General features: G+C 44.2%; 3 protein-coding genes across 3 annotated transcripts; 2 read left to right on the plus strand and 1 right to left on the minus strand.

The window, feature by feature from the left end:
• The first annotated feature begins 675 nt into the window (after positions 1-675).
• Positions 676-7,602, plus strand: ppp1r16a (protein phosphatase 1, regulatory subunit 16A). Its single transcript, XM_069667513.1, has 10 exons — positions 676-1,181; positions 1,738-1,808; positions 3,092-3,237; positions 3,591-3,694; positions 4,818-4,942; positions 5,068-5,193; positions 5,278-5,353; positions 5,435-5,564; positions 5,656-5,818; positions 5,927-7,602. The coding sequence occupies exons 1-10, from the start codon at positions 932-934 to the stop codon at positions 6,464-6,466; spliced, it is 1,731 nt and encodes a 576-aa protein (XP_069523614.1). The 5' UTR covers positions 676-931; the 3' UTR covers positions 6,467-7,602.
• Positions 7,603-11,003: 3,401 nt separating this feature from the next.
• On the plus strand, positions 11,004-20,424 carry LOC138595780 (alanine aminotransferase 2-like). The gene is made up of 12 exons (XM_069667191.1): positions 11,004-11,060; positions 11,149-11,352; positions 15,092-15,181; positions 15,271-15,379; positions 15,567-15,700; positions 17,511-17,754; positions 17,849-17,928; positions 18,052-18,188; positions 18,302-18,476; positions 19,411-19,566; positions 19,656-19,768; positions 19,896-20,424. The coding sequence occupies exons 2-12, from the start codon at positions 11,206-11,208 to the stop codon at positions 19,984-19,986; spliced, it is 1,476 nt and encodes a 491-aa protein (XP_069523292.1). The 5' UTR covers positions 11,004-11,060; positions 11,149-11,205; the 3' UTR covers positions 19,987-20,424.
• Positions 20,425-20,498: 74 nt separating this feature from the next.
• Positions 20,499-26,766, minus strand: pdia4 (protein disulfide isomerase family A, member 4). The gene is made up of 10 exons (XM_069667174.1): positions 26,488-26,766; positions 25,840-26,017; positions 25,516-25,721; positions 25,285-25,423; positions 24,943-25,148; positions 24,678-24,836; positions 24,357-24,508; positions 23,993-24,149; positions 22,893-23,126; positions 20,499-21,180 (listed from the first exon to the last, which is right to left on the minus strand). Exons 1-10 carry the CDS (start codon positions 26,561-26,563, stop codon positions 20,765-20,767), a joined length of 1,923 nt encoding a protein of 640 aa, XP_069523275.1. The 5' UTR covers positions 26,564-26,766; the 3' UTR covers positions 20,499-20,764.
• Positions 26,767-27,047: the final 281 nt, after the last annotated feature.

A 27,047-nucleotide genomic window follows, 5' to 3' on the forward strand; every position in this document is an offset into this window, starting at 1 on the left:
AAGAGAGCAGCGTGCGTACATTATACTGTAACACAGCACTCACATTTTCTCTCCCTGCCCACAGCTGCAGCCGGAGGACGATGCCGTTAAAGGGACGAATCGTTGAAACCTTCATACGCAGCTTTCCTCATCTGAAGACCTGCCAAAAAGTGCACCAACAACAAGTTGACTTTTAAATAGTCTCCACTCAACACGGGATACTTGAATCCTGACTCTGTCTGATTTAACTAAAGTGGGCTGTGTGTTAATCCTTTGAATGCTCCCTTTTTTAGCGTCATAACTTAAACTTCCTGTTTCTTCATCGTCCTCTGCCTCAATTTTCCCACTATGCACTCTGAGACTTACCCCTCTGCTGGACTTTGGACACCAACACTTTGGATTACAAACTGAGATGGAGCATCTGACCTGGAGAGGAGTTTGACTCTTTGCTCCCTCTGCCTCCCTTTCCCCCTGTGGATTATTGTTGATATGGATGGGAGGACTGACGGTTGGTTACGACCCACAGCTCGGATGATTATGTTTTGGATCTATTTCTCTCGCCTCTTTTCCCTGGAACAATAAGAGATATCATCTGGAAGATGGGAAAGAGACACTGCAACTTTCTTACGTGTTGCTCACTTCTGAAATCATGGAGATATCTGCCATCTGATTGTACAACATAAGTTGTTTAGTGTCATCATATTTTGGACATTTTTGCTGCTTGCTTTTTCTGATGAACAGATATTTCCACAGATAGCTGCAGCATCATTTTGTGTTCTCCCACAGGCCCTAACGTAGGCCTGTTTGGCCTTACAGAAGGGCCTCTTTAAGGGGCACAGGGGGGAGGCACATGAGAAATCTGGACACCTGCAGCTTTTATTGACATCCTGGAGAGGAACAAACAGGAACAGGGAAGCAAATCTGCTGTGAAAGCTCATAGTGTTGTGGTGGCATGGCAGCAGAACACGGCGAGCTGCTGGCCGAGATGGCCACCATCGGGCGTCTGAGCGCCACCGAGCGCCTGAAGCACGCCCAGAAGCGGCGCGCTCAGCAGATGAAGGGCTGGGCGCAGATGGAGAAGGATTCGGCGCGAGGGTCGAGGGCCAAAGCGGACAAGAAGAAGAAGGCGCGCACTACCAAAGTTAGATTCCCCGACACCATCACCCTGCTGGATGCTACTGCACGCTGTGACCTGGAGGAGGGTGGGTAGACACACACACACTTACAGAGGTCTTGTAACAGGGCCTTATGTTGTCAGTCGTGCCTGACTATTTGGGAGAACTTTAGACTTGATGACAAGTGATTTTAAACTATTCTCTAGTAGTATAACTCAGCCTTTTCTCGGCTAATTAAAATATATCCGATAACATGTGAAAGCACACTCACTCTCAAAATGACAGGATACTGTGACCGCTGCTTTTGGCTTCTTTGTGCTGTTGGCCTTTCCTATTACAAACACACTTATCAGCCGCTGGCATGGGGCTCTTTGCAACATGGAATTCAAAGGAAGTAGTGCCTGCATAATTCATCCTGCATACGTCACACTTTCTTCTAACAATCAAGGCTTTTTGTTATCAATGCCGTTACTGTTAGTCGCAGGATCAAGGCTAAGTATAGCGGCAAATCTTTTAAGTTCATTGTTAACCTACATGCAGGCGAGCACACAGAAAACGTGTCTTATCTATATATGGGCGGATACAATAAGTGCCAAGTGTTATATGGGGGTCGGTTATAAATCTGTGTGTGTGCTTCTTCTAGTGAGGGAGCTGCTCAACAGTGGCGTCAGCCCCGATCTGGTGAACGAGGACGGACTTACAGCCCTACATCAGGTACACAGACGCACACACCAAGCTGTGAGAGTCCAGTGTGGGGAGATGATCCTTCACTGGTCTCCCCCTGTAGACACAGCCAGCTGTGTTGGAAGTCTGGGATGAACAAAACAAGCCCCATTACACTACTTTTAGGCTTTTTAGGTGCCTTTTACTCCCAAGCACAGCCCTGCAATAGTTGGAATGAGGTTACTTAAGCTGCTTTCCCACTGATCAAAAAACCTGCTAACACCCAGCTTTTTTGCTTAGTGGGAAAGGTTGCTATTGGCGTTCAGACGTGGGTCAAATGACTCTGCAGTAGACCCGGGTAATTATCGCATTTAAGGGAACATAAAAAAGATGCTATGCTCCGTCGGGAACTTCTGCGACTCCTCGTCATCTCAGCTACAAATTCCGTCTCCGTCCGAGCAGCGCTCGAACATCGTTTCAAGCTTGTCAGCGCCGAGTTTGATACACAGACTGAATTAGTAATAGATACAATAAAGACCTAACCACCGTAACATCTTTTACTAACCCTGTTTCGGGCGCGTTTGTGATGTCAGCGGTGACTCAGCAGAAAAGAGACCGACAGGAGTATACTCCACTGGCAATGGGAAAAGAGACAATCAACATCTATACGCGGGCCTTCCCGGGTCTGAAAAACCCGCATCAACGCGCTAATTTCGTCGGGAACAGGGGTGTTACACTTTGTCAAGCCCTTAACAAGGCAGGGCGCCTTCTGTGCAGCGTGTGTGTTTATATAAAGTGCGGTCACAGCTCTCAGCTCAGTAAGAACTGTTTGCCTTTATTTTGTCTCAACCTTAGCTTATCTGGAGGTAGTTTACATGAACACACTAAATCATTCGGATTATTTATAGTTTGAGGTGAGGACAACCTGCTTTGGCTTACATTCTTATCCTGAACAAAGATTTAGACTCATGTTTTATTTGTTGGGACCTTGAAACACAGAAAACTACAGACAACTCAACTATTTGAACGGCACTTTCTCCCTTTCCCGTTTTACAAGCGAACACATTAACATGCTGCTATAAACTCAAGAGAGGCCTATTTGTGTGCACAGAGAGCTCTTTATAAAATCAGTTGACTCTGCTCTTCCCCTTGGAAAACTTTGTGTTTGCGCAGCAGAGGGCTGGGCTGTGCATGCAAATGTTTTCTATTACATGAGCCAGTGTATTAGTTGTCGTAAATAATCATGCCCACAGTGTGTTTTCTACAGTTGTCTATGCATGCTTTGTGTTCTGTTTGCCCTTTCATTAATATCCTCATCCGACCTCCCTCCTCAGTGCTGCATCGATGACTTTGTGGATGTAGTGCAGTGCCTGCTGGATGCCGGTGCCTGTGTGAATGCCTGTGACAGTGAGCTGTGGACGCCGCTGCACGCTGCTGCCACCTGTGGACACACTGGACTAGTGCAGCTTCTGATTCAGTCGTGAGTTTCCCCTCATGTGTTTCAGCCCCACTGTTCTGCGTCTTTTCTACCACTAAACCTTTTCATGCTGTAATAACTGTAAAACAAATGTATAATTTTGATATGTAACAACAGTTTTAGGATAAATGTTGCTTAATTTCTACATTCAGGAGGGAGAAATCTTTAGACAAAGTATAAACAAGCTGATACTGCTTTACATACCTGATGCAAATATGGCTGCAGCTTGACTCTCATTGCTCTCTGCAAGTAAACAAGTGTTGTTGAATGTGTGTCACTTCATAAAACTCTAATCAAATTGTCTTTGCATATTGGTGCATGCATCCTTGCGTGTGTGTGTGTGTGTATGTTTCTAGTGGGGCTGACCTGCTGGCTGTCAATGCAGACGGCAACATGCCCTATGACCTCTGTGAGGATGAGGCCACCCTGGAGCTGCTGGAGATGGTTATGGCTGAACAGGGTCAGTAAACTGAGTCACATCAAACCTGGTTTGTTTGTTGGGTTTTTTTAATGTTTTTATGGGGGGCCTTTTATATCTTTATTTGAGCGAGGAGAGAGACAGTGGAGAGTGTTGGAAACAGGGGAAGAGAGAGTGGGCATGGCACGCAGCAAAGGGTTGAGGGTGGGAGTCGAACCCAGAGCCCCCGCATCGAGGACTGAGCCTCTGTATATGGGACGTGTGATTTAACCAGTGAGCTAAACCAGCGCCCTCAAACCTGTTTTTAAAATAGTTTTAGTTTCTCTACTTGATATTCAGAAGCTGAGTTGCTATCTACTTTTAACTGATGACCACTTGGCTTCTGAAGGTGTTACTTGGATACATACTTTGCCACGTGACAAAGACACCAGTGGAGTGTACTTTCTTCCTGGTTATTGATTATAGTGATGTGTTGTACTTGAATGCCTCATGAATGCCTTCTTAGTCATTATATGCTCGACAATGCGTACCCTGGTGCACTTAGCTTCATTACAAACCGTGGTTTTCTGACTCACAGTTGTATTGACCTGCTTTAAGGACATGCAGACTTAAGACATTGGAACCTCTTTTTTTTTAACAAAGCCTTTCTGTGCAAAATTTCCACCTACTTATTCCCTCCCTCAATCCTGAAAGATGGAACCTTTGTTCGCTGGACATTATGCAATTTGTTGTTCCCAAAGTCGGCACTGAATTGGGAAAGAAAGCGTTCAGGTTTCTGCACGGGATAATCTACAGCCTTTGAAATTGAGTTCCTCTAAATGTTAGTGAAATCTTGTGAGTCCAGGCTGTCTGATCATTTTAATGCTTTTCAATGCTTTGTGTGTTTTAATATCTTATTGTTGAAGCTGTGTTGCTGCTAGTCTCTGATCTCAATAGGACAAACTGAGGTTAAATAAAAAGTACAATATTAAAAGTCTTTAATTACATTTCTTTAAATACTATTTAGTCTTCTTCACAGAGCTCAAGTCAATATTTAAGAGATCCCAGAGGAAAAAACACACATTAAAACATGTCTTTGACAGCTCTGCATTCTGTTTGTGTCTGTGTCCTAATTGCTATTATGTCTTTTGTCCCTGTGTGTGTTTTTGTGTGTGTATACGTGTAGGGATAACTCAGGAACGTATAGATGAATGTCGAGGGGCTAAAGAAGCGGCCATGCTGGCTGACATTCGTGCTCTGGTTCAGAGCGGAGCAGACTTAAACGCTCAGGACAGCAATGGAGCGACACTGGTGAGACGAGGAGATTGTTGTCAAGTTATAGATTAAGACTTGACAGGCCCATTCACAGTTGTACATTTGAAAGTGCCTCCTTATGCCACTACTTCAATAAACAATGTTAAATAACTCTTCGACAGCTCCACATAGCATCGGCTAACGGCTACATGTCTGTGGCGGAGCTGTTGCTCGAGCACAGAGCTCAGGTGGAGGTGAAGGACTGTGATGGCTGGACGCCGCTACATGCTGCGTCCTGCTGGGGACAAGTACGTGCTGGATAAAAAACAACATCTAAATACCTTCCAATTTTCTTTTGTGAGGCATCATTAGTGTTTGTTTTTGCTCTGTAGATCCAAATGGTGGAGCTGTTGGTGGCCCATGGAGCCAGTTTAAACACAAAGTCTGTCCTGGAAGAGACGCCTCTGGGTAAGGCTGGAAACTGTCTATGGTCCTTAAAACATTCCTGTTATACCCTCCAGTGTCTAACCATAGCTGTTTCTTTGTCAGATGTGTGTATGGATGATGAAGTCAGAGCCAAACTGATGGAACTGAAGCACAAACACGATGCCATCATGAAGAGCCAGGATCGGCAGAAGGGCACGCTGCAGAGACGAGCCTCCAGTGCCGGCAGCAGAGGGTGAGAGAGCACAGCAGGGTTAAAAATAGACAAACAAATGTTGGAGCAGTTTAGTGCTTAACTCTACTGTCTCTCTTTTTCGTCTGTACAGTAAGGTGGTACGTCGTGTCAGTGTAAATGAGCGCTCCAGTCTGTACCGGCGGGAGCACCACAAAGAGGCCATGGTGTGGCAGGAGCGCGGCCGACAGCCAGAACCACAGGACGACGATGAGGACCGGCAAACAGACAATGAGCTGCACCAGCATGCTGCCATGGTGAGTGAGAACAGAGATGTGGACGTCTTTAAAGAAAATGTGTCTCTTTATTTCGCTTTTTTATAATGTTTTCATAGATTTCAGCTGATTTATCTTCCTGTGTTTCAGGCTGCGGGTGGTGAAGCCTCGTCAGGTGTAGAGGAACTGGAGTCTGCAGACAGGAAAGTTGTGTCCAGCGTAGGTAACGGAGGGACCTCAGTCTCTCTGGCCTCATCTGTGCCTGGAGAGCTGTGGAGTGGTGGAGGCCTGATGGAGCGCAGCGCCTCCTACCAGCTCAGCCCTGCATCCGGAGCCGCGTTAGGCTCTGGCTCTGCAGAGGGCGAGGGCGCAGACAGTATGACTCGGGAGAAATCTCACCACACCCTGGCTGACCTGAAACGCCAGCGGGCAGCTGCCAAGCTCAATAAGTACCCAGCACCTCCACCCCCCCTGCCCCCTACAGTAGAGGAGCAGCCTTCTGTCGCAGCGGCCAACGCAACAACCATGCAGGCGCTGTCAGAGCTCCAACTGAACCCCATCCCCGTGGAGGAGGTCTCCCCGAGCCAGGTGTACTTCACCCCAGCCAGCGGAGACCCTCCGCTGCTGAAACTCAGAGCGCCTGAGGAGGAGCAGCCGAACAACAAGGAGCCGTGCTGTGGACTCATGTAGACTGACTGCCTGCTGAGTAGTGAGGCTGGGCGTGTTACACTCCAAAGTGGCAAAATGCTAATAATAAACTGCTTGAAATGAATCATTGAAGACTGTACGTTAAGGCCACATGCCAATGATGGATTGATCTAACCTGCATTTCAGTGGACTGAAGCGTAATCTTTGTGCTCTTTGATCAACAGAATACACACTTCACACTAAGAGTCCTGGCATTGCTCTCTCTTATTTAGCGGCTGAAGGACGTCAGGTGTTCGTTTGGTGACCTACAGGAGAACTACAGATTCCAGTTGAAATCACGAGCACAGATTGTCTTTGTTTATTCCGATCTCCTACTTCTCTACCCGCCTGACAATCGATTGACAACACTGAATCACATTTAAGATGAATTATTTATAAAAGCTGAATGAAATTGAATTGCAGCTGATTTGTTTTGAAATAATAATGAAGTTTTGTTCTCTTTACTTACTGCTTTGAAGGGTACATGATCTACATTTGCTTACATTTACATTATAATCAAGAGGTCGTCTGTGGTTGGGAGATTGCTTGGTCCTGATAGTTTCAGTAGCTAAACAAGGAATGTTTCATTTCATTTTTTTGGACAAGTAATTTACAGGTTTTTTTGTATTTTTCCATTTCACAGAAGGTCTACATTTCAATATTTGTATCAGTGCAATTTGTAAATGAAGTGTTTGTCTGTTGAAGAATGTGAGCAGATCTATATTTAAACTAGTGGATAATCATTACCGCTCTCAGATTTCTATTTTTCTGTCAGTATTTTTCTACCCTCTTAATTGAATCACATTATTTATTCTATCTGATACTGACCACGACTCACAGCGTACACTTCTTGTACCATTTTTTTAAAGATAAAAGTCTAAGCAAGAAATTTATCGAAGACATGATTTATAGATTTTTTTGACTTTCTAAACCTGTCATGTGATTATGTGTTAAAGATTTGTGCCTTCTCTAGGTGGCAGATTTGATATCGGTTTGCAACGCTTGCACAAAGTCCCACGTGAGTACATTTAGTGAGCGGTGGGATAAAAGGATCAGACATGGACTCCACCTTCATGTGCTGTTAACGCACTCCAGTTTCTGTATTGCATTTCAGATTTGTTAGTGATTTTTACTGAGCCCTGTTTAGAAAAAATATAAAAACATGTTTACACAAATGATTTTTGTTATGTTTTAAATGGTCTTATTTAAGCGATCTCATTATAACTGTCAATGTCAGTAGGTGTTATGTAAAGAAACATCCCATTGCTGCTTATGTTTTTTGGGTCTTAGACTTGTGTTAGAAGTCAGTTCAGGGTTAAATGATTGTATCATGTTTAAAGGGCCAGTTCGCCTATCATGCTATCATGGGGAGCTAATGCCATTTTGGTAGGAATTTCGCTAAACTACACTTCCTCAATCTAGGACGCCCGCCTCCGATGTCCTGCCTCATTCAAAATCGTCAGGTTTTAAATGTAGACTGCAGACCTGAAGATTTTTTAGACGATCCACTGGTATATTCTGCCGAATTTCGGATTCTGTACCACTCTGAGCCATTGCCTGCAGCGATCAAGGTCCTTGACTCGAAAATGGTAGTATTTAACTCCAGTGTCTCTCGCTGGGCCGTTCCTTTCAGAGGGAGGGGTGCAATGCACGCTGGGTGTTGTAGGAATGTAGAATGGACTAAATCACGCGCTGCTTGTACAACTTTCTCCACAGCTATGGCGCCAATTTCAAATATTATTGCTTCGACTGATTACAGAGAACACCAGCTTTGACTGACAGTGGCTTCCTCTGGAATTGCTCCTTTAAAGTAGGATGTCTCCATCTTGTGGTTAAATTGAGCACTTACACATTTAGCACACTCACACCCCTCAGCGTCTTGTCTTGCGTCAGGCGGCCCCTCACTTTCAGCTCATCTCAGATGTCACTCCCCGGTGTGATTCATCTGCCAGGGCATCACATGAAACGCATAAAGTAAACCTTCCACCCTTGTTTATGGTTATTATAAAATAATAAGTGGCAGTCTTATCTTTGAAAACTTGTTTTATTGTTTTTCCTTTATGACACACACACTAACCAGATTTACAGCGCTCACAACATTAACAAACATGCCACACGCACGTCATAACACAGTACAGGATATGGTGTCTGTGGCCTTGGTAACAGTTGTGCATTCGGTATGTCAAAAATGAACCCTGCTTATGTTCAGACATATTGTGCCTGTGAGTCACGGCTATTAAGATTCATTCTATAAATCTTCAAATATTACAGAGCAGTTTTAAAGTATTACAGTTTGCTATGTTGATCTGTCTTTAAAATGACGCACAGGTCAAATGGATCAGATTGTGTCGTGTTATGCTGCCAAAATACGCACTGCATGGCACACTGTCACAGGGGACATCACATGCTCGTACGTGAGACGTTTTAGTTTGGGCTATCGGCTTTCCCGAGCCCTTTCCAAGACATTTGGGGGGTTTCCTCTATCGCACACTCTGTCCTCCTCACACACAGAAAGCTAATCATGCTGCTCTCGCTCTCTCGCTCGTCCTGACAAAAGACACGCTGAGGAAGATTTTGGAATAATTGCATCTACTGTTGAAATCCTGCAGCTTCGATACCATCATGTACCTTTGTTTACTTAACTCAATAGATGGCTCATACGTGGCAATGTGTTCCCTTTGAATACCTGGATGCAGGTTTAGTATCCTTCTCAGGGCAGAGGCTGCTGTGACGTGATCTTTCCCCTAAACTGTGTCATGTTTTAACAGGCTGTGTGCTACAAAGCAGCCTGGGAAATGCAGAAATGGCCTGTGTTTAACTGCTGATCTCTGATGGCTAAAAAACTGTTCCCCTGACTGTTTCCTCTTATCTTAACCCCAACATGCCTCAACTTAGACTAGTCACCTCTGTGACCTCTAACCGCAACCACATGTGCAGCTTTACAGAGAAAACTTACAACTTACAAAAACTAAGGTGAAACAGTTTGATAAAATTAGCAATAATGCAATATGAAAAGAGTGCGCATTAACCTCTACAATCTAAAATCTCCTTGTTCATAATTCAGAGCACATGATAGATTAAAGGATCTTGACAAAACATGCTGCCCCATGATTCCTTGCAAAGCCACTGCAACACACCCAGGCAGTGTTGTAAGATACACACCTCTTTGGAAGAAAGCCCTGAAGGTTAAGCTCCTCAGCCTTGGGGAATGAGACATTAATTTATTCCCAAGACAATTTGATCCCTCTACTCAATAACTGTACTTCAGTATGGTTTTTATATACCTTTACTCCGGTACATTACATGAAATATTGTACTTTTTACCCAACTATATTTATTCGGTGGCTATGCAGATGAAGTAAGTAGTTGACAACATATTACTTTATATACTTGCACTTATCAATATTTTCACTGCAAAAAATTTTCCTTTTTTTTGCGGGGACATTTTAGTCAAGGAAGGATCTGATTAATAATGGCTGCATTCCATTTAGTTGCTTCATATTCAGGGGTTTGATCTTGTGTATATTGGCTACTCACACTTCCGTGACTTATTTGGACACTACTATGAGAAGGCAAAATGTCTGCTGGGGGAAAAAAAGCTTTTGGATGAAATGACATGTTAAATGTAAACGTTTAGTCCTGCGGTGGCAGATCTATAGATGACTGGCACCTGACCCTACATTTCACCCCAGCACCATTTGGCATTTTAGCATCTTTCAGCTTATTGTTTTGGTTTTACAGCCTGAATCATGGCCAAATATATGAATTTTGTTCGATTAGGCTATTCCATTGCTGTTCAGTTGTCAAAAATTCAATATTTCCTGCATTTAAATTTGGTTGAATTTCATGAGAAAGCAAGCCATGTCTTTCTCGGAGCGTTTTCAGGCCATTAGCCTATACAGTTGACATCGCTTTGACGTGTGTTGGGATAATCTGACACCAGACAAAAGCGCCTACAATTATTATTTCCTCAAAAACTACAATATTATTTAATTACATTTTAGCTATAGGTTCAGCAAAGAAGAATAAGCTAGTGTTTGTACTTTTAGCTGCATATAGCCTAATTAGCAACTGTTTGCCATATCATTTTATAGCCTCTTATCGATATGTGTTTGGCTACCTTCCAGTGAGAAAAAAATGTAATACCGGGATGACGTTTGAATGCATGCTGTGTTTTTTATTGATGTATTAGTACATTCAAATTAGATAAAGCAATACTTATCATTACTGCTTCCTCTACCTCTGGAAAACACACTATGATTACATAACAACACCAACAGAATGGGCTTTGAAAAACTTTTACCTACACAATTTCAGGAACTCCTCAATGTTGCCTCATAAAAATTCAAAAGGATTTATCTTTGCAAGGGCACTTGAGGCGAAGTTTGTCCGACAGCACGTAAAGGCGTCAGCTGGCGTGCTGAAGCAGAGGCAAAGGTAGTGAAGGAATCCAGCCAACCATGAGCAGGCGCGAGCGAAGGCGTGTCGGCCGGGTGGGAATATGAACCGCGAGAGGCTCAACTGTCAGTCTGAGCTCAGAGGAGCCGGAGGGAAAGTAAACACACGAGCTGAGCTGACTTCTACTGCTCAACAACTGGTAACAGCTGATACACTTAATCTGCTCGTGCACAGCTACACACGCATTTCTGTTCATTCATGATTCTCAATATTCTTCTATGTTTCAGACATTAGTCCAGCGGGCGACAACGGCGGAAAACAGCGTGACATAACAACAAAGGAAAATGTCCCAGCAGGCAGTGAACGGGGCCCCGTGCCGGGGAAAGGTGCTAACTTTGGACAACATGAACCCCAATGTGAAGCGGCTCGAGTACGCGGTCCGAGGTCCCATAGTGCAGCGGGCGGTGCAGCTAGAGAAGGAGCTGAGAGAGGTATGTGTGGGGTCGCGCGCCTCGGTAAAGCTTAAAAACGCACGCGGGGTAAGTTATAAAAGAAAAAGGGGAGAAGAAAAATAGCTTACATTAACCGTCAGTAGTGCCAATGTGGCAGTCGGAAAGTGATTAATTGTACTTATGAAAATCTGTTGTATTTATTTAAATCACATTGTACCACTGTTTTTATGGACAGCTGGTATTTTAATGTGTGACAGTACAATTTGGTATTATTGGGGTAAAGGCGAATTCATAAATAGATTAAATAAGCCTATTGGGAGGATGAAAGGATGATCTGCACAGCTGTTTCACCCCTTCAACAGCTGGAATTTGACCTCAGCAAAGAGCAACATGTTTGTCATTTTCTCTTAAAGCTGATCATTTTCTTGTTTTGAAAATACACCTTTTCTTACAAACTCTACAGCTTAAAAAATAAGTCTTTAAGTTTCTATCAGTGGATTTTGGGATATAACAGAGAGTTTTTCCCCCTCTTTTGCAAAAAAGTGATTTCCCTGCTCTGTTTCCTTGAGATATGTTATGAAAATACAGAGAGGAAAGAGAAGTAGGTACTCCAGAGGAATGAGTCGCTTGCCTCGGACAAGACTTGCTGACTGGCTGGGAGAGAAAAGGCAGAACATAGTCAGTAGGTCAGCTTTTAAAAGTCCGTTATGTTCTGCTTTCGCTATGTGCTTTGCATAGCCACTCATATTACATCCTGCTGTCGTAATATTGATCCACTGTGCTTTCCTAAGGAAGGGCAAGCAGGTTGAGCAGGCGTCTTTTAAAAGCTGTAATGCAACCCTGTCTGCAGTTACTTCGTCTTCACAAGACTTGTAATGAGCCGGAGGGGAGAGATCTATCTCCGGTTTGAGAGCATTACACTCCCTCTGCTCTCGCCTGAGGTGACTGCAGGATCCAGAGAGGAGGATGTGTATATCGTGAGAATTATTATGTAAGATGAGAGGGTACACTCTCTGTCCTCTTTTGTCTCACTGAGTTTGCCCACCTCCCTCCTCCCCACAGGGGAGAGAGTTCATTGGACAAAGTTGCAGCTGTGAGGCCCGCAGCGTCAGAGGCCTTTCTCTGCAAGGAGCTTCATTACAAGCAGTCCTAGTTCTGCTCAAAGTGCTCCACTTCTTGGTAGTCCTCTTGTTTTCCCTCTTCTTGTGGATGGGAAAACGATTGCTCAATGTTTGACTCGTAAACTTGAATAATTTCCAGCCTCGCCTTTATATTTTGCATGAATTTAAACAGGTTTATGCCAGACAGGCTAAATCCAAAGTCCAGATGAGGGTGTTATTTAAGTAACAAACCTGCTTTTACAGGATGCTAAATATGTGTCCTTGGCAAACATCACCTACTTTTCGAGACTTTTCCCGAGGTGCTGAAAAGCAAACATTCCTGGTTACACCCACCTTTTAAAGCACAGGCATTTGTAGCCATCCGAGTGAAAACAATCTGAAACATGAAATCCAGGGAGTCGTCTGAGGGGTCATCGGGGGTTGGTTGAATCGCTGCGGTGGCGCAGTCATCTGCGGGTCTGCTTCCTGTCAGATCTGTGGCTAGAACACTTTTACTGGCAGCTCAGCAGATTTTATACAAATGTGTGTGTGTGTGTGTGGATGTGTTTGCTGGTGTGTTGATGACCCTTATAAATCCTTACACAGACCTCTGGCATGACATTGCCTGCACTGCGGTAGGCTAATTCAGGCTTGGATCTCAGCTGCTGGCAAGTCTGCATAATCTGTGACAATGGAGCGGTGACAAACTGAGGTTTTGGGTTTGAGTTATGGGTTTGTTTTTTCCAGCTCATTCCTCTAGTCCCTGCGTTTGGGTTCTGCGAAGTAAATGGAATGCTCACTCCCATCCCAGGCTCCCATCTGCATCTTGTTAGAAATACAACTGAACTGGCTGCATCACATGAGCAAAGCAGAAGGAGTTTGCCATTAGTTTGCATTAGTTAGAGCTCGATTGAGTGAAGTTTTAATTATCATCGCGTGACTGAGCACATGACCGTTTCAAATTAGATCATAAATTGCATTTTAATTCTTTAGAAAGAGTTCTTTGGGCGATTTTCAAATCATAAAACTGACTGAAATGTGAATGCACCCTGGTTGTCAGATCAGGTTCTATTCACTCCCTCGGGGTTTCTCGGCCTGATTCACTGGTCCGGCCTGTGTAATCAGTGCCTGGTGCTGAGTGAGCAGGAGAACGCAGCGCCGAGCCGGGGGGGGGGAACCGAGTGGCTCCTCTCTCCGTCTCTCTCTCCTCAGAGAACAGCAGCCTCTTTGTTGCTCGGGGACGAAGACTAGAAAGCAAACGTGCTGCATCCAGTTACTCAGAGCTCAGACAAGCTTATATCTGATTTAACGCGAAAGCAAGGAACCTTGCAGGACCTGCTCTCTGCGTCCACAGAAAAATGATAATTTGGCCTCAGTTTAAAGGAGTTTTTGCCTTTGTCCGCTGAGGTCTCTTTTATCATGAAGAACAAGCTGAATCATGACAAGGATCTCGCTAAAAGCGTGACTGTTTGGGACTTCTTTCTCTCTGTCCCAACTTGCCCAGCTGTACATGCAAATGAAGATGAGTGTATAAGTCCACTTATACTCAAATTAAAGTAAAACTACGCTATAGCTTTTTACTGCAGCTTTCCGTCGGTTAACCTAAATGAAATGAGACGTCAGGACTCATCCACACTCAGACGCCGTCGGCATGTTGCATCACATTTACCGCAAACATGAGTAGACTAAACAAGTTGCTAAGATTTTTTGGCCAGGGTTTGATAAAGTCGAGGGAATCAGAGCAATCATAGGGAGTGCGCTGCTGAGGATAAAGCAAATAATTACGCCTTCATTTGCATCTTTGGTCAGGACAAGTTCAAGCTGCGAAAAGCCGAATTTGAATATGTTTTGTTGAGTCAGATTTTACACTTCTACTACCCTGTAAAGCAAGAGGAAGCAGGTTGATAGATGTGTAATAACTCACATTTATCACTACTTTATGACAGATTATGATGTCATATATGCTGTGCTTTGCAAATGTTTCTAAACTTATATTAAGTTTTCAAAGCACAAACCAAAACGCCACAAAATCCTCCTGATCATCATCTTTCTGCTCAGTCCTGTCATGACGTAACATCTCCTCCTCATCTGATAAACAGTAACAGGTGCAGCATGTTTTCACCAGCAAACAGACTCACAGGCACCGAACCAGAGGTCCAATTAGAACAGAGAGAAAAACATGAAGGACTTGCTGATGCGATGAAGATGAAACGGTTTAGACGAGGACAGAAGCGAAAAAGGCCTCGGCTCGTCATGCGATTGGATTACGCCACCAATTCCCTTCCCGAACCCGAAACAGAGGCTGGTTTGTGTCTCTGTGTGGCCCAGAAGCGGCAGCGTCATCCCTGCCCAGACCGGCCAGCGCTCCCTGCTCTGCAGGCCAAAACAGACTCGGTGCCAGGCGGGGGTCTTTGTAAAACAAATGGCTGCTAATGAGAGGGGAGGCATGTGTGAGGCGAATACAAGTGTGTCTACTTTGATTTACATGCTGAGCTTTCAGGTGGCAGCAACTTGCACATGACAGGTTCTCACTTCCTGTTGGTTTTTTAAGTCGTAAAGTTCCATCTGTTTCTTGTTGCCATAAACTCCACGTTGCGTGTCCACACATCCTGTTTGTTACATGCTTCATTTTTAATCAGAGACATACCCTCCTCTTCTTTCTGTTTTCATCTCTCCAGGGTGTCAAGAAGCCTTTCACAGAAGTAATAAAGGCCAACATAGGCGACGCCCACGCCATGGGCCAGAAACCAATCACATTTCTGAGACAGGTAGGACGACTTTGTGCAGGTTTCATTCAGGATATTTGAGCGTGTTTTGTGTGTTGAAAGTGGTGAGTTTTAAACCTCTCTCTTCTCAGGTCTTGGCTTTGTGTGCTTACCCCGAACTCCTGGAAGACAACAAGTTTCCAGAGGACGCCAAGCAAAGAGCGCGGCGCATTCTGGGGGCGTGCGGAGGCCAAAGCATAGGTCAGACAACTCCCCCTCTCTCCTCCAACCACAGTCACATCCCATCCTTTTTAAAACACACACACGTCACCTCCATTTGCCTCCATTTGTCTGCTCATTAATAATTGATCCGGATGGTTAGTACACTATCTAAACAATCAATACGGTACGTTCTGTTTGAATCAAAGTTCATTTTCGTGCGTTTAAGGGGCCTACAGTGCGAGCCAGGGCATCGAGTGCATCCGTCAGGATGTGGCACGCTACATAGAGAAGAGGGATGGTGGGATTGCCTCCAGCCCAGACAACATCTACCTTTCCACAGGCGCCAGTGATGCCATTGTGGTACAAGTTTTACTGTTACTTTCTCCAGAAAGGTGCTGACATTTTGTTGATCAGCATCCCAAAACTGCTCTACTGGTTTCCTCTGCCGTTTGTCTGACTCAAGCTCACATGACCTACTTTTGCATAATTTACGTGTGAATCTTCTCCCAGTCTGTTAATTATACACTCAGCTGTACTTTGTACACAGACGACTCGACTCCACCCAGAGACCTTTGTCACTGTCAGAGCAGCTTTCTACAGTTTTATGTAAGCTAATCAGGCTACTGAATGACCCTTAAGATACACTCTACTACTGCACTACATGATATCTACAGGAACACAGTGACATTTTTGACCTAGTTAAATTGTTCGCTCTGTTGGTTTAAAGTCAAACTGTTCAAAAATGTTGCTCTGAAACAAAGAATCAATAATGAAAATATTAATAATTTTGTACACTTTAAGAAGAAGCTAAAGACCCAGCTCTATTAACACCTCTACACTTAATGACTTGACTCTTTTGATGATGATGGCATTAAGGATGTTGTTAATGTTGATTAGGATATTCATGATAATGATGATGATATAAACCTTGTTAATGTTGCTGATGATGATTATTTTAAAAAAACCGCCCTGTGCCTGTCCCGTGTCCGATCGCACTTGAAGCCGTTTCTTGCTGCTTACTGACTTTGTTCCCTCCTGTCTTGGACAAAAGCGTCTGCCAAAAGAAACTGTAACACTGACGCAGATGAGAGTCTGTAATCTGGACGAGCTCCAGGGAGGAAGCTTTGTTATGAACGGTTAAACTTGTATCACATTTGTCAAAACTCAACTTCACAATAAACTGGTGGGACGTGCCCCCTCCCCATCCAGCTCATCATCTGTATTTGACAGAAGTTGGTCAGGAGGAGAGTGCAGCTGTGCACAGCAGAGAGCGGAGGTGCGGACAGCTCCTTTACTCAATCATATACAAAATAAGAGCAAACTGCACGGAGCGGACGTCCTTTATGATCGTGTTTGTGCTTGATTATCATTAACATAATGTTCTGTTGGAATTGGCATTGAGACGGAGCAAATAGTGGGGGCAATTGATGCGCAAATTATGGTGTTATTATCTTTCTAAGTGACAGGGACATGAGATACCACAGTCACATCCCATCCTTTTAAAACACACACACGTCACCTCCAATTTTTTTTTCTTTGGTGAATGCAATGCGCTTCTGTCTTCTATTAGTCTTAAGCCACTAACACCCGGCTGTTTGCCTAGTGGGAAAGGTTACAGTCGGCATTCAGACGCGGGTCAAATGACTCTGCAGTGGACCCGGGTAATTATCGCCTCAGCTCCGTTCGGCATTTTAGGGAACACCCCGGGTCAACACGCCAATCTCCGCCTTCTCTCCGACACGATGCTATGCCTTGTCGGTAACTTCTGCGACTCCTCGTCATCTCAGCTACAAATTCTGCCCGTCTCCGTCCGAGCAGCGCTCGAACATCGTTCTAAATTTGTCTGCGCTGAGTTTTGATAAACAGACTGAATGCGTAATAGATACAATAAAGAACTGACCACTGTAACATCTTCACTGTTTACTAACCCTCTTCTGGGCGCGTTTGTGACGTCAGACAGTGACGCAGCAGAAAAGACACCAAAAGCAGTATACTCCACTTGCAAAGGGATAAAAAGATAATTGACTATTAGTGGGTCTTCCCGGGTCTGAAAAACCCACGTCAACGTGCTAATTTTAGTGGGAAAGTGGTATTACACTCTCATTGGAACTCTCATCCTTTCTTCTACTCTTTCCCCCTCTTTTCTAATTTCTTCTCTTCTCAATCCCAGACCATGCTGAAGTTGCTGGTGTGCGGCGAGGGTCGTGACCGCACAGGAGTGATGATCTCCATCCCCCAGTACCCTCTGTACTCGGCCGCCGTGGCAGACCTGGGCGCCGTGCAGGTGAGCTACTACCTGGACGAGGATAAGTGCTGGAGTCTGGATGTCGCCGAGCTCAGGAGATCCCTCAACGAAGCCAGGAAGCACTGCAACCCCAGAGTCCTCTGCATCATCAACCCCGGGAACCCCACTGGTAGGTCAAGTGTCAGGACTGACTGTGGCTTTTTATCTCGAGGTTGTCGGCGTGAACGTGCACACTGACAAACTGTGGTTGTCCCGTGTGACAGGTCAGGTCCAGAGCAGACAGTGCATTGAAGACGTGATCCGATTTGCTAAAGAGGAGCATCTCTTCCTCATGGCTGATGAGGTAATAATATGTCATTTCATTGATACAGAAGAACTTATATGCTCCAGTAATATGATGCAAATTTAAGCTCAGTCTTTTGTGTACAGATTTTTTGTGTGTAAATACGCTGCTTTCCTCTTTTAGGTCTACCAGGATAACGTGTATGCAGAGGGCTGCAAGTTTCACTCCTTCAAGAAGGTGTTGTTTGAGATGGGACCAGAGTACTCCAGCACAGTGGAGATGGCCTCCTTCCACTCCACCTCCAAGTGCTACATGGGAGAGTGAGTATGGATCAGGTTCTCTCATAGCTATACAAGCTAACATCCCTCTGATTACGCCTGTATTAAAGGCTGAACTTTGTGTTTGACTCCCTGCTCTCTGTTTGCTCCGTCAGATGTGGATTCCGTGGCGGCTACATGGAGGTGATTAACATGGACCCTGGGGTGAAGGCCCAGCTCACCAAACTGGTATCGGTGCGTCTGTGCCCCCCCGTCCCCGGACAGGCTCTCCTGGACCTTGTTGTTAACCCCCCGCTGCCCGACGAGCCCTCCTACACCATGTTTATTAAGGTTTGAAAAGCACACACAGGCCAGGCACACATCCTGGTAATGTCCTGAGTGTATGCAAACACGGAATTTACTTATGTAAATAGCGCGTTGTGTAATCCATGTACATAAAACCTGTTCTGAGCGGGCTGAAGTCCTCACATGGTGCTTGGGAATAATCAGCTTTGAATCGTGTACTTTGGGTGTTTAGTTGGAACAACATGTTTAACTCAGAGATGTTTAGAGATCTCTTCAGGAGTTAAAAAGACATGATTTAAACTTATGTCAGTTTAAACTGCTGATAAGTGGAAGCATTGTGTCTCTAACATCTCCAGCTGCATTAGAGTTGAAGCTGCAGTGCTCCGATGCATGTTCCAGCAGCAGCTACAGCATTTGCTTGCATAACTGGCCCGACGAGATTTTGATTACAGCTTCTACAGCTGGCACGCCTCCAAAAATGTTCAAACACAATGACCCAAAATAGGAACTCTTATCCTGAGTCATCATTTACACCATTTGGACTGTACTTCCTCCACCTTCTGGGAGTAGGGTAATACTGAAACAAGGTCATTACAAGCGCTTTGCTCAGCAGTGTTGTAGGTTTAGTGAAAGATAGTGGCTTTATCGTGGTGTGTATAAGGATGTAATACCTCTGTTGGCCACAAGGAGGCAAGGTGGTTAACAAATGCGGGGTTTAGTTTAAGCATCTAAAAAAGTCCCAAGCTAAACCAGAAACTAGAATGTCTGTCTCATTTAGGATGCTTCTCCAAAAGCAGCCTTCCTACTGCACAAGTTATAGAAGGAGAACAGTATTTACCAATCGCACCAACGGGAAGTTTAGATTTTACAAGTTAATGTAGAGCATGTGAATGCACCATTAGTCTGACTTTCAGATCCTGCATCTGACATGATGTGACCTCTAACCCCTGACAGCTTTATTCTCATGTTTCCCCTTCAGGAGCGGAAAGCAGTGTTAGACGCTTTAGCAGAGAAAGCCAAGCTAACAGAGCAGATCTTCAACACCGTACCTGGTATCACCTGTAACCCCGTGCAGGGAGCCATGTACACCTTCCCCCGCATCACTCTACCTCAGAAGGCCGTCGACAAGGCAAAGGTCTGCACTGCACACGCATCTTGTCTCACTGACATCACCCTAATTTACTCCTCTGTGAGGATGATACAAATATGTGTGTGCATCCACAGGAGGAAGGCTCGGTTGCAGACATGTATTATTGTATGAGGCTGCTGGAGGAGGAGGGGATCTGCCTGGTGCCGGGGAGCGGCTTTGGCCAGAGAGAGGGAACCTTCCACTTCAGGTTGGTGCTGGTTTAAGGAAAAAAAAAACCTGTTGGACATTTATATATTATGAGTTGTCCAAGTAAAGTATCACTTCTGTTGCTGTTAACCCACATCCTTCTTCCTGCTGTTGTACCTTCTGTCCAGGATGACCATCTTGCCTCCAATTGAGAAGCTGAAAGTCGTCCTGAAGAAGATCAGCGACTTCCACCAGCGGTTCACGCAAGAGTTTTCATAACAACCCTCCACCCTCCTCTCAACTACATCTCAAGAACAGACTCATTCAGTGCCAGTATTTTTAAGTGCCTTTGTTTAAAGGAGGCCGCAGTCTTTATATCTCTCCTTACGACTGTATTCACACTAGATCAGTGAAGAACATTTACATGTTTAAACAGCTAGTGAAAGCTCATGTGTACATACGGCATGTGAATATGTGATGATCTTTAGTACATAATGTGCACTTTCCCAAAGTATTACCGGGCCAGGTTTGTGATGTTCAGAAAGATTTTATAGTGCTGATGTATGTAGTTATGTTGTTGCAGGTGCTGCTGCAGGGGCATCTCTCTCCTGCCAAGATGTAGAACAGCCAAACTAGTTGTATTAACTTGATTAACCTGACGAGCAGTGAAGCCCCTTGCATCACTAATGTTCTTAAATGTGATTAAAACTCTTGAATTTCTACAACACTGTTAACTGAAATGTGTGCTCTGTTACAGTAAATGAATTCAGGTCAAGAAGGAAGAAGTCACATTCAGGTGCCGGCCACAAAGCTGCCATCATTTTTAGTTTTATTTAAAAAGACTTAAATCTTCAACAGTGCTTACATGCTCATAGAAACAGAAGAAAAGCTGAATCTCTTGGAATGAACCGAAACTAAAACGATGATTGAAAATTGTAATCATCACAGTAACTCCATTTAACTCCGCTGCGTTCCCTTCACCTTCCCGGAGCCCTCCTCTGAGACTCCGCCCCCGCGCTCTGTTAGAGTTCTTAGCTACTCATAGAGAGCGATATTCTCAGAGTTCGACTCTCTTCTGCGACAGCTTTGTGGCGTGCTCTTCTATAAACTTGCTGAAGCCCTCTAGTGTTCGGTCTCCACCTTCGAATTTGACGGGGCTCTGCTTGCCGTTGCTCGGGGCAAAGTATATCGTGGGGAAGCCTTCCACTTTGTAGCTTTCGTTCGGCACGTCGTTGGCTGTGGCGTCCATCTTGGCGATCACCAGGTTCTTCTCCGCCTTGTACTTCTTGCCCAGAGCCAAATAATCCGGCTCGAGTTTTTTACAGTGGCCGCACCAGGGAGCATAAAACTCGATGAGGACATCCTTCTGGGTGTCCATTACGATGTCGTCAAAGTTCTTTCCGACCACGACCTTCACCGGCCCCTTGTTGTTCTTTGGCAGTGGCTGGGACTTGATGATGGGCTTCAGCTTTCCTGTGGAAAGGAGAGACATCGAGTTTGTTGATTTCAAGTAAAAGGTTTTTTTCACACTAGTCTTATTTCAAGTATGCCACATAGAAAAGATAGTCGGAAGATAAGAATTTCTAATAATTCAAATGCTGTTTTTTTTTATTTAAAGCTGATATAGTTATTTTTAACTGCTGGCGGGGGGTAGGTGTCAGTCTCTGTTTACACTTTCAATGACAAAGCTTCACAGTTAGTGATACATGACTGTTAAAGTAAGCAGGATTATATTTGTTGTTAAAAACCACCACTTAAACGTGAACAGGACAAAATCAGCAAAGAGATAAGAGGTACGGCTTTGTCCACAGGGGGCGCCAAAATCAACACAAACCAAAAGTTCCTCACAGTAGCTTCAAACACTTCACGTACAAATTCAAGAACGAGAGAATTACAGCTTACAAAATTTAGGGGCTGCAAGTAGTGATGCAACAATTAGGATTTTTATGGCCGATGCAGATTACCGATTTTTTTTAGTAGTGAGATCAGCCGATCACAAGATGATCGCAGATTGTAAAGCATTTTTCCAACCTTTTTAAGAATATAAAAATCATAACAAAGAGAGAGAAATAAATACATTGTGATCTTAGATCAAATTTTGCCTGAAATCTGCAGGCTCTGCAATCATAATAAACAACAGATAAATGGTGCTCTCTGTATCTACTGTGTCCACAAGAGACAGTTTTGAAACACTTAGCTGAACGAAGTTGAGGATAACAATTGCAAAAAAAAATTACAAAGAAAAAACCCAAGTATTCTGTGTTTATCCAGTGAAAAAACAAATCAACCCATTCTCTGTAAACAGTTATATTCAATCAGGCCTATAAAAGAGACGTTGGTTTACCGACTACCACACGTCTGCGTCAGTGATTAAAGAGCCTCAAGTGCTGCTGGTTAAATAGACATGCAATCTCCACAGGTCGTGCGGTCAGAATGTGGAGGGTATAATAAATTCAGTCTGATACACACACACTCTTTGAGATACCACTTATTTATTCCCTGTTCCTGTTTGTCTATGGTTCCTTGTGTGTGGTTGCTACAAATTAAAGAAAAAGAGAAATATATAAACATTAAATATTTACAATAATAATAAACAACAAAGATACGCTGCACCACTGGAGCAGGAGAAGCGCATGCTGCAGGCTTTCCTCATGGTAAAGACAGGGCATTTGTTGAGTTAATCTCGCTAACTTCTGATCGCTTCCCTCAGATAAATGTTGCGCGACTTCTAAACTTTGGCTGAGGTGGCGCTGGTAACTCGAGCAGAGCGCGTGTTCAGCCTCAGAACATGAGGCAAAACCAAATGACTATCGCCTCTCCAGCAAGCTCCCCGGATTGCGCACAAGTGAGTGTTTTATTTGCCTTTGCTGTCACTGCGCAAAAAAATCATTAAGCTGCTTGGTCTGGCGCGCGAAAGTAGCTCATAATTTTTTACGTCGCGCGATCGGCTGGAGTGATCGGCACTTTGAAAGGTGATTGGCTGATCACCGATCCCCTAATTAGAGCCTATATCGGCCACATTCAGAATTATTATTCTAAAACTTCATAAATTCAATTACTCATGAAACTAATTAGACTAATTAATGTTTAAACCACAACATAGTTGCCATCAGACAAAACATTCTTCGTTAACACGGTCACGTTCTTCAAGATTTAAAAAAGATAGTTAAAACAACAGAACTTACCTTTCTTGAAAGCCATCACAAAGTCTCTCAGCACTTCAGGGTCAAACTCCTCTGGCTCCATGGCAAACTTTTTGCCTCCGTCTGCCAGAATTGCCACATTCACTTCCTCCCCGCTCTCGCTCAGGCCCAGGCCCTTCAGCTCCTCTGCGTAGTCCTCCTCATCAGCGATGGCAAAGGTGTACTCTGGGAAATCCTTGGCCACCTGCAGCACCTTGGACCTCCAGAACTGAGTGGCTAAAAATGAAAGACAAACAAGAAGAGGTTTGTTCACTGTATCCCAAATCCTTCCCAGGTGGTGTAAATGTCAGTTAAAGGGGTCAATAGATTATGGTCTTTCCTAAATAGCTGCATCAGTGTTTCCGCTACATACATTTTGCAGCGGCGGCCCGCCACCACAAAATTATTGCCGCCGCTGCTTCAGATTTCTATAACGCTGTTTGTAAAGCTTATAAAAAAGTTCAGATGTCATTTGGTAACGATCGATCGTTTCGAGACGCTACATCGTTAACGTCCTTCATGCACATGCGGCTCACGTGCTGTGAGAACTGAATTGCGAGAGAAAATATTTAAATTTTGTGACTTAAACAGACTGCTGATGAAGACAGGCAACACAGCAGACAGAGACAGACAGAAAGAGGGGGCGGGGCCAGCAGCTGTGCAGAGAGCAGAGGTGCTGGTGTGTTGGGGGACTGAAGCAAAGCGATCAGATTAAAGTAGATTGTGAATTAAAACTTAATAAGGTGAAGAACAGAGTACAATTAAAGTGTGGAAGGAAGAGATAACCATCTAGAAAGAGGGTAATCCAGACTGAGTAAGTCTGCATGTGAGGTGCTTCTCACAGATAATTGTTATGAGATTAATTGCGATTCATTAATTACAAAGCCTGTAATCGCCTGACAGCAATAGCGACTCTCTACCCCCGCTGCTGAAAAAAATCCTAGAGGAAACACTGCATGTTCTTTAGATACCAGCACACGAAACAACATTATGACAGTCAAAGAATAAAATGTTAATATATCACAAAGCAAAGGTCACATTTTCTACACCAGCATTAGAAGACTGGAATATGAAACATATCCACAAAAGTATAAGAAACTCACATTTCCTGTAGTCAAAGCTGAAGTCGACCCCATAGTACACAACCACCAGGGGTCGTTTGGAGTAGCGCTTGGCATCATTGCTTGGTTTTCTGTGGCCCACCAGAGGAATCACATTCTTTTTCAAGAACTCCTGCACTTCTGACACTGATGTGGAGTCCTGTGTGAAAAAAAACACACGTCTTTGTCTCTTTTTTAAGGGATAGATAATGCATCACTTTAACTGAAATGTGAAACCACTACTGCTGATTTAATCTATTTCTACACTGATACTGTAAGTGAAAGAAAGCACAGGCATGTAGGTTTCAGAGTTTCATACACCATGAAACCAATTCTGATCACAACTCGCAAAAAGAACAGGTTATACCTTCACTGTGAGAGTTTGCTGCGCCGGCTCGTGCTTGGAGCGGAACCTTTCGGGGTGAACAATAACGACCTGACCGGGCGAAGCATGAAGCGATTTGGCCACATCAGAGCTGAACGAGTGACGGAACGCGAAGTCTTCCCTAAGTGCATTACCTGACAGAAAGAGAGAGAGGGAGAGAGAGAGCAGTGAGAGTCACATCCACATGTTCATTTGAATAATAAGAAAGAGCTCTCAAGATAGTCATTGCCCTCACTATTACATCTCTAATACAGCTGATTACCCATTTCATATGGCTACGTTCTCTGATCTCATTGTACTCACAGGCCTCAATGTAGATGTCATAGGCCGCGTCCTGTTCCCCAGAGAACACACCAACTATCACAGCATCGTCACCATCCTTGATTAGCTCCTGAATCTGTTTTGGTGACTGGATCTGTTTGGAGGGAGGCCCTGCCTGCTCGCCCATGTACTCAACAATCCCTAGAGGGAAAGAGAGGTGGATCATCAGAGATGAATGAAAACAGTGAGAATAAAACTTAAAGACTTTTATAGTCTATATAGTTATAGTACACATTAAGACACCTACCATGTTGCTCTCTGGGCCCGTTGTAATCGAACATCTTTCCTTTCCTGAAGATCTTGAGAGTGGGGTAGCCGGAGACATCAAAACGAGAGGCCACCTCATTCTCCACAGTGGCGTCCACTTTGCCCAGAGGGATGGGAGGAGAGCGCTCGCTCAGCTCCTTGGCTGCCTTCTCGTACTCCGGAGCCAAACGCTTACAGTGTCCGCACCTGGAGGTTATAACAGGTGGATAATGAAGATTTATCAGTGTGTATAGCAGCTATTTAAGTAATAACACCGCTATGGATGTCAGTGTCAAAGCCATCAAAACATCAGTGTTTTATAATTAGGGGTCTGCTGACTGACCATGGAGCGTAGAACTCCACCAGGATGATGTCTGCGTTGTTAACGATCTCATCAAAGTTGTCCTTAGTCAGCACCAGCGTCGCCTCAGGAGGGGGCTTCCAATCTGGGTGAGCCACCTCTTTGACTCGAGCCACAATAGCTGCAACAAACAGAATTGTTTATTTGCTTGCTTTTCAAAAAAAGAGGTCAAGTTTTATTTAGAGGGAAATAATGTTTAAATGAATAACCTACCCTTTTCTGTCCTTTCTCCGTCGTATTCCATGGGCTCCCCATTTTTCAGGATCTTGATGGTGGGATAGCCAGACACTTCAAACCTGCTCGCTATGTTTGTCGCTACTGTTGCATCAACTTTGGCAACAGGTATAGGGGGGTCATTCTCCTTCAGAGTCTGAGCGATTTTTTCATACTCTGTGGCAAACTGTTTACAGTGGCCACACCTAAAAAGAACACAAGATTACAGAAAAAAAATGTTTGATATGGACAGTGTGAGGCATGTTGTTAAATATTTGTGAATTGCCTGGAGCAGTGAAAAGCCTCAAAGAATAACAGACATACCATGGAGCATAAAACTCAACCAGAACTGTGTCTTTGTCAAACATAAAGGTGTCGAAGTTGTTGTCCTTAAGGACAGCCACTCCATTCTCTTCCTTCACCGCTGTGTCATCATCATCCTCCTCCTCTTCGTCGTCGTCACTGTCCTCTTCCTCAGACAACACCTTCTCCTCCGACTCGTCTGACAGCAAACAAGAGAGGACAGAAGCGGATATCAGCTCAGGCAGAAGGTTTTCCCATCAATACGCTGCTTGTTTCAATGATTATAGATTAAAAACACAAGGTAGGTATGAACATAACATGTAGCAAGTGAAAGCAACATACATCCTGCTTGTGTCTGAGGGACATACCTGTGCTGTCACAATGCTGAACATTTACTATGTAGCATTGTAACATAGCTAAATTAAGACTTTTAGATGTGGCTTAAGTTATTGTTTGCACTCTTGAGCCAGGTAGGTTCATATTTGTGACTTGTGACAGCTCTGTTGACATTAGCTGACCTGCTAGCATGCTAAAAGATCTAGCACAACCTGCAATAACTTAGCTAGCTAGTTTGCATTACAATAACTTACAGGAAACACACCCCAGCTGCGCCATTACTTTACTTAAATATCTCATTCTGTTTTAAAAGCTTCAAAAGCTCACACTTACCAACATCACATCTGCTGACAGTTGCAAAATGTGCAACGCCGAGCAGCACAATCAGCAGCAGAGCAGCCTTCCTCATTGTCCAAAGATGCTGGGCCCTTATCGACCTGAGTCCCCGAAGTAGTCGGCTAATTAACTTAGCAAATAACGCTGATGAATGTCATCAAAATACTGTCGGCTGTACAGACCAGCAGTCCAGATCAATACTGACGTGTGTCTGTAGACGCCTTTGGCTCGTGGTTTCATACAAGTTAAATCACCCCTGAAAACACGCACGCCGCCTCCTCTGTCTGGAACTTGTCTGACTTGCCACGTTCTGATTGGTCCTCATCATCGGATGTCCTCCAATCACAATTCGCCACTCAACTATACGTTGGCGGATGCTATTGGATACTTTTATTTATTTAGTTTCCTTTTCTTGTATATGAGCCAGTAAGTTAGGGAGGCAAAAGTTAATCTAAAATACTTTAGTGAATGATTACATGATGATTTGTGCACAGACCGTCACTTCATACGATTAAAAACAACGAATATTCATCTCTATTCTGTCTTTAGAGTCAGAG

Source organism: Semicossyphus pulcher, unplaced genomic scaffold, assembly GCF_022749685.1.
Source record: "Semicossyphus pulcher isolate SPU_LCO1_2020_fin unplaced genomic scaffold, fSemPul1.0.p SCAF_18, whole genome shotgun sequence".
Lineage (NCBI taxonomy): Eukaryota > Metazoa > Chordata > Actinopteri > Labriformes > Labridae > Semicossyphus > Semicossyphus pulcher.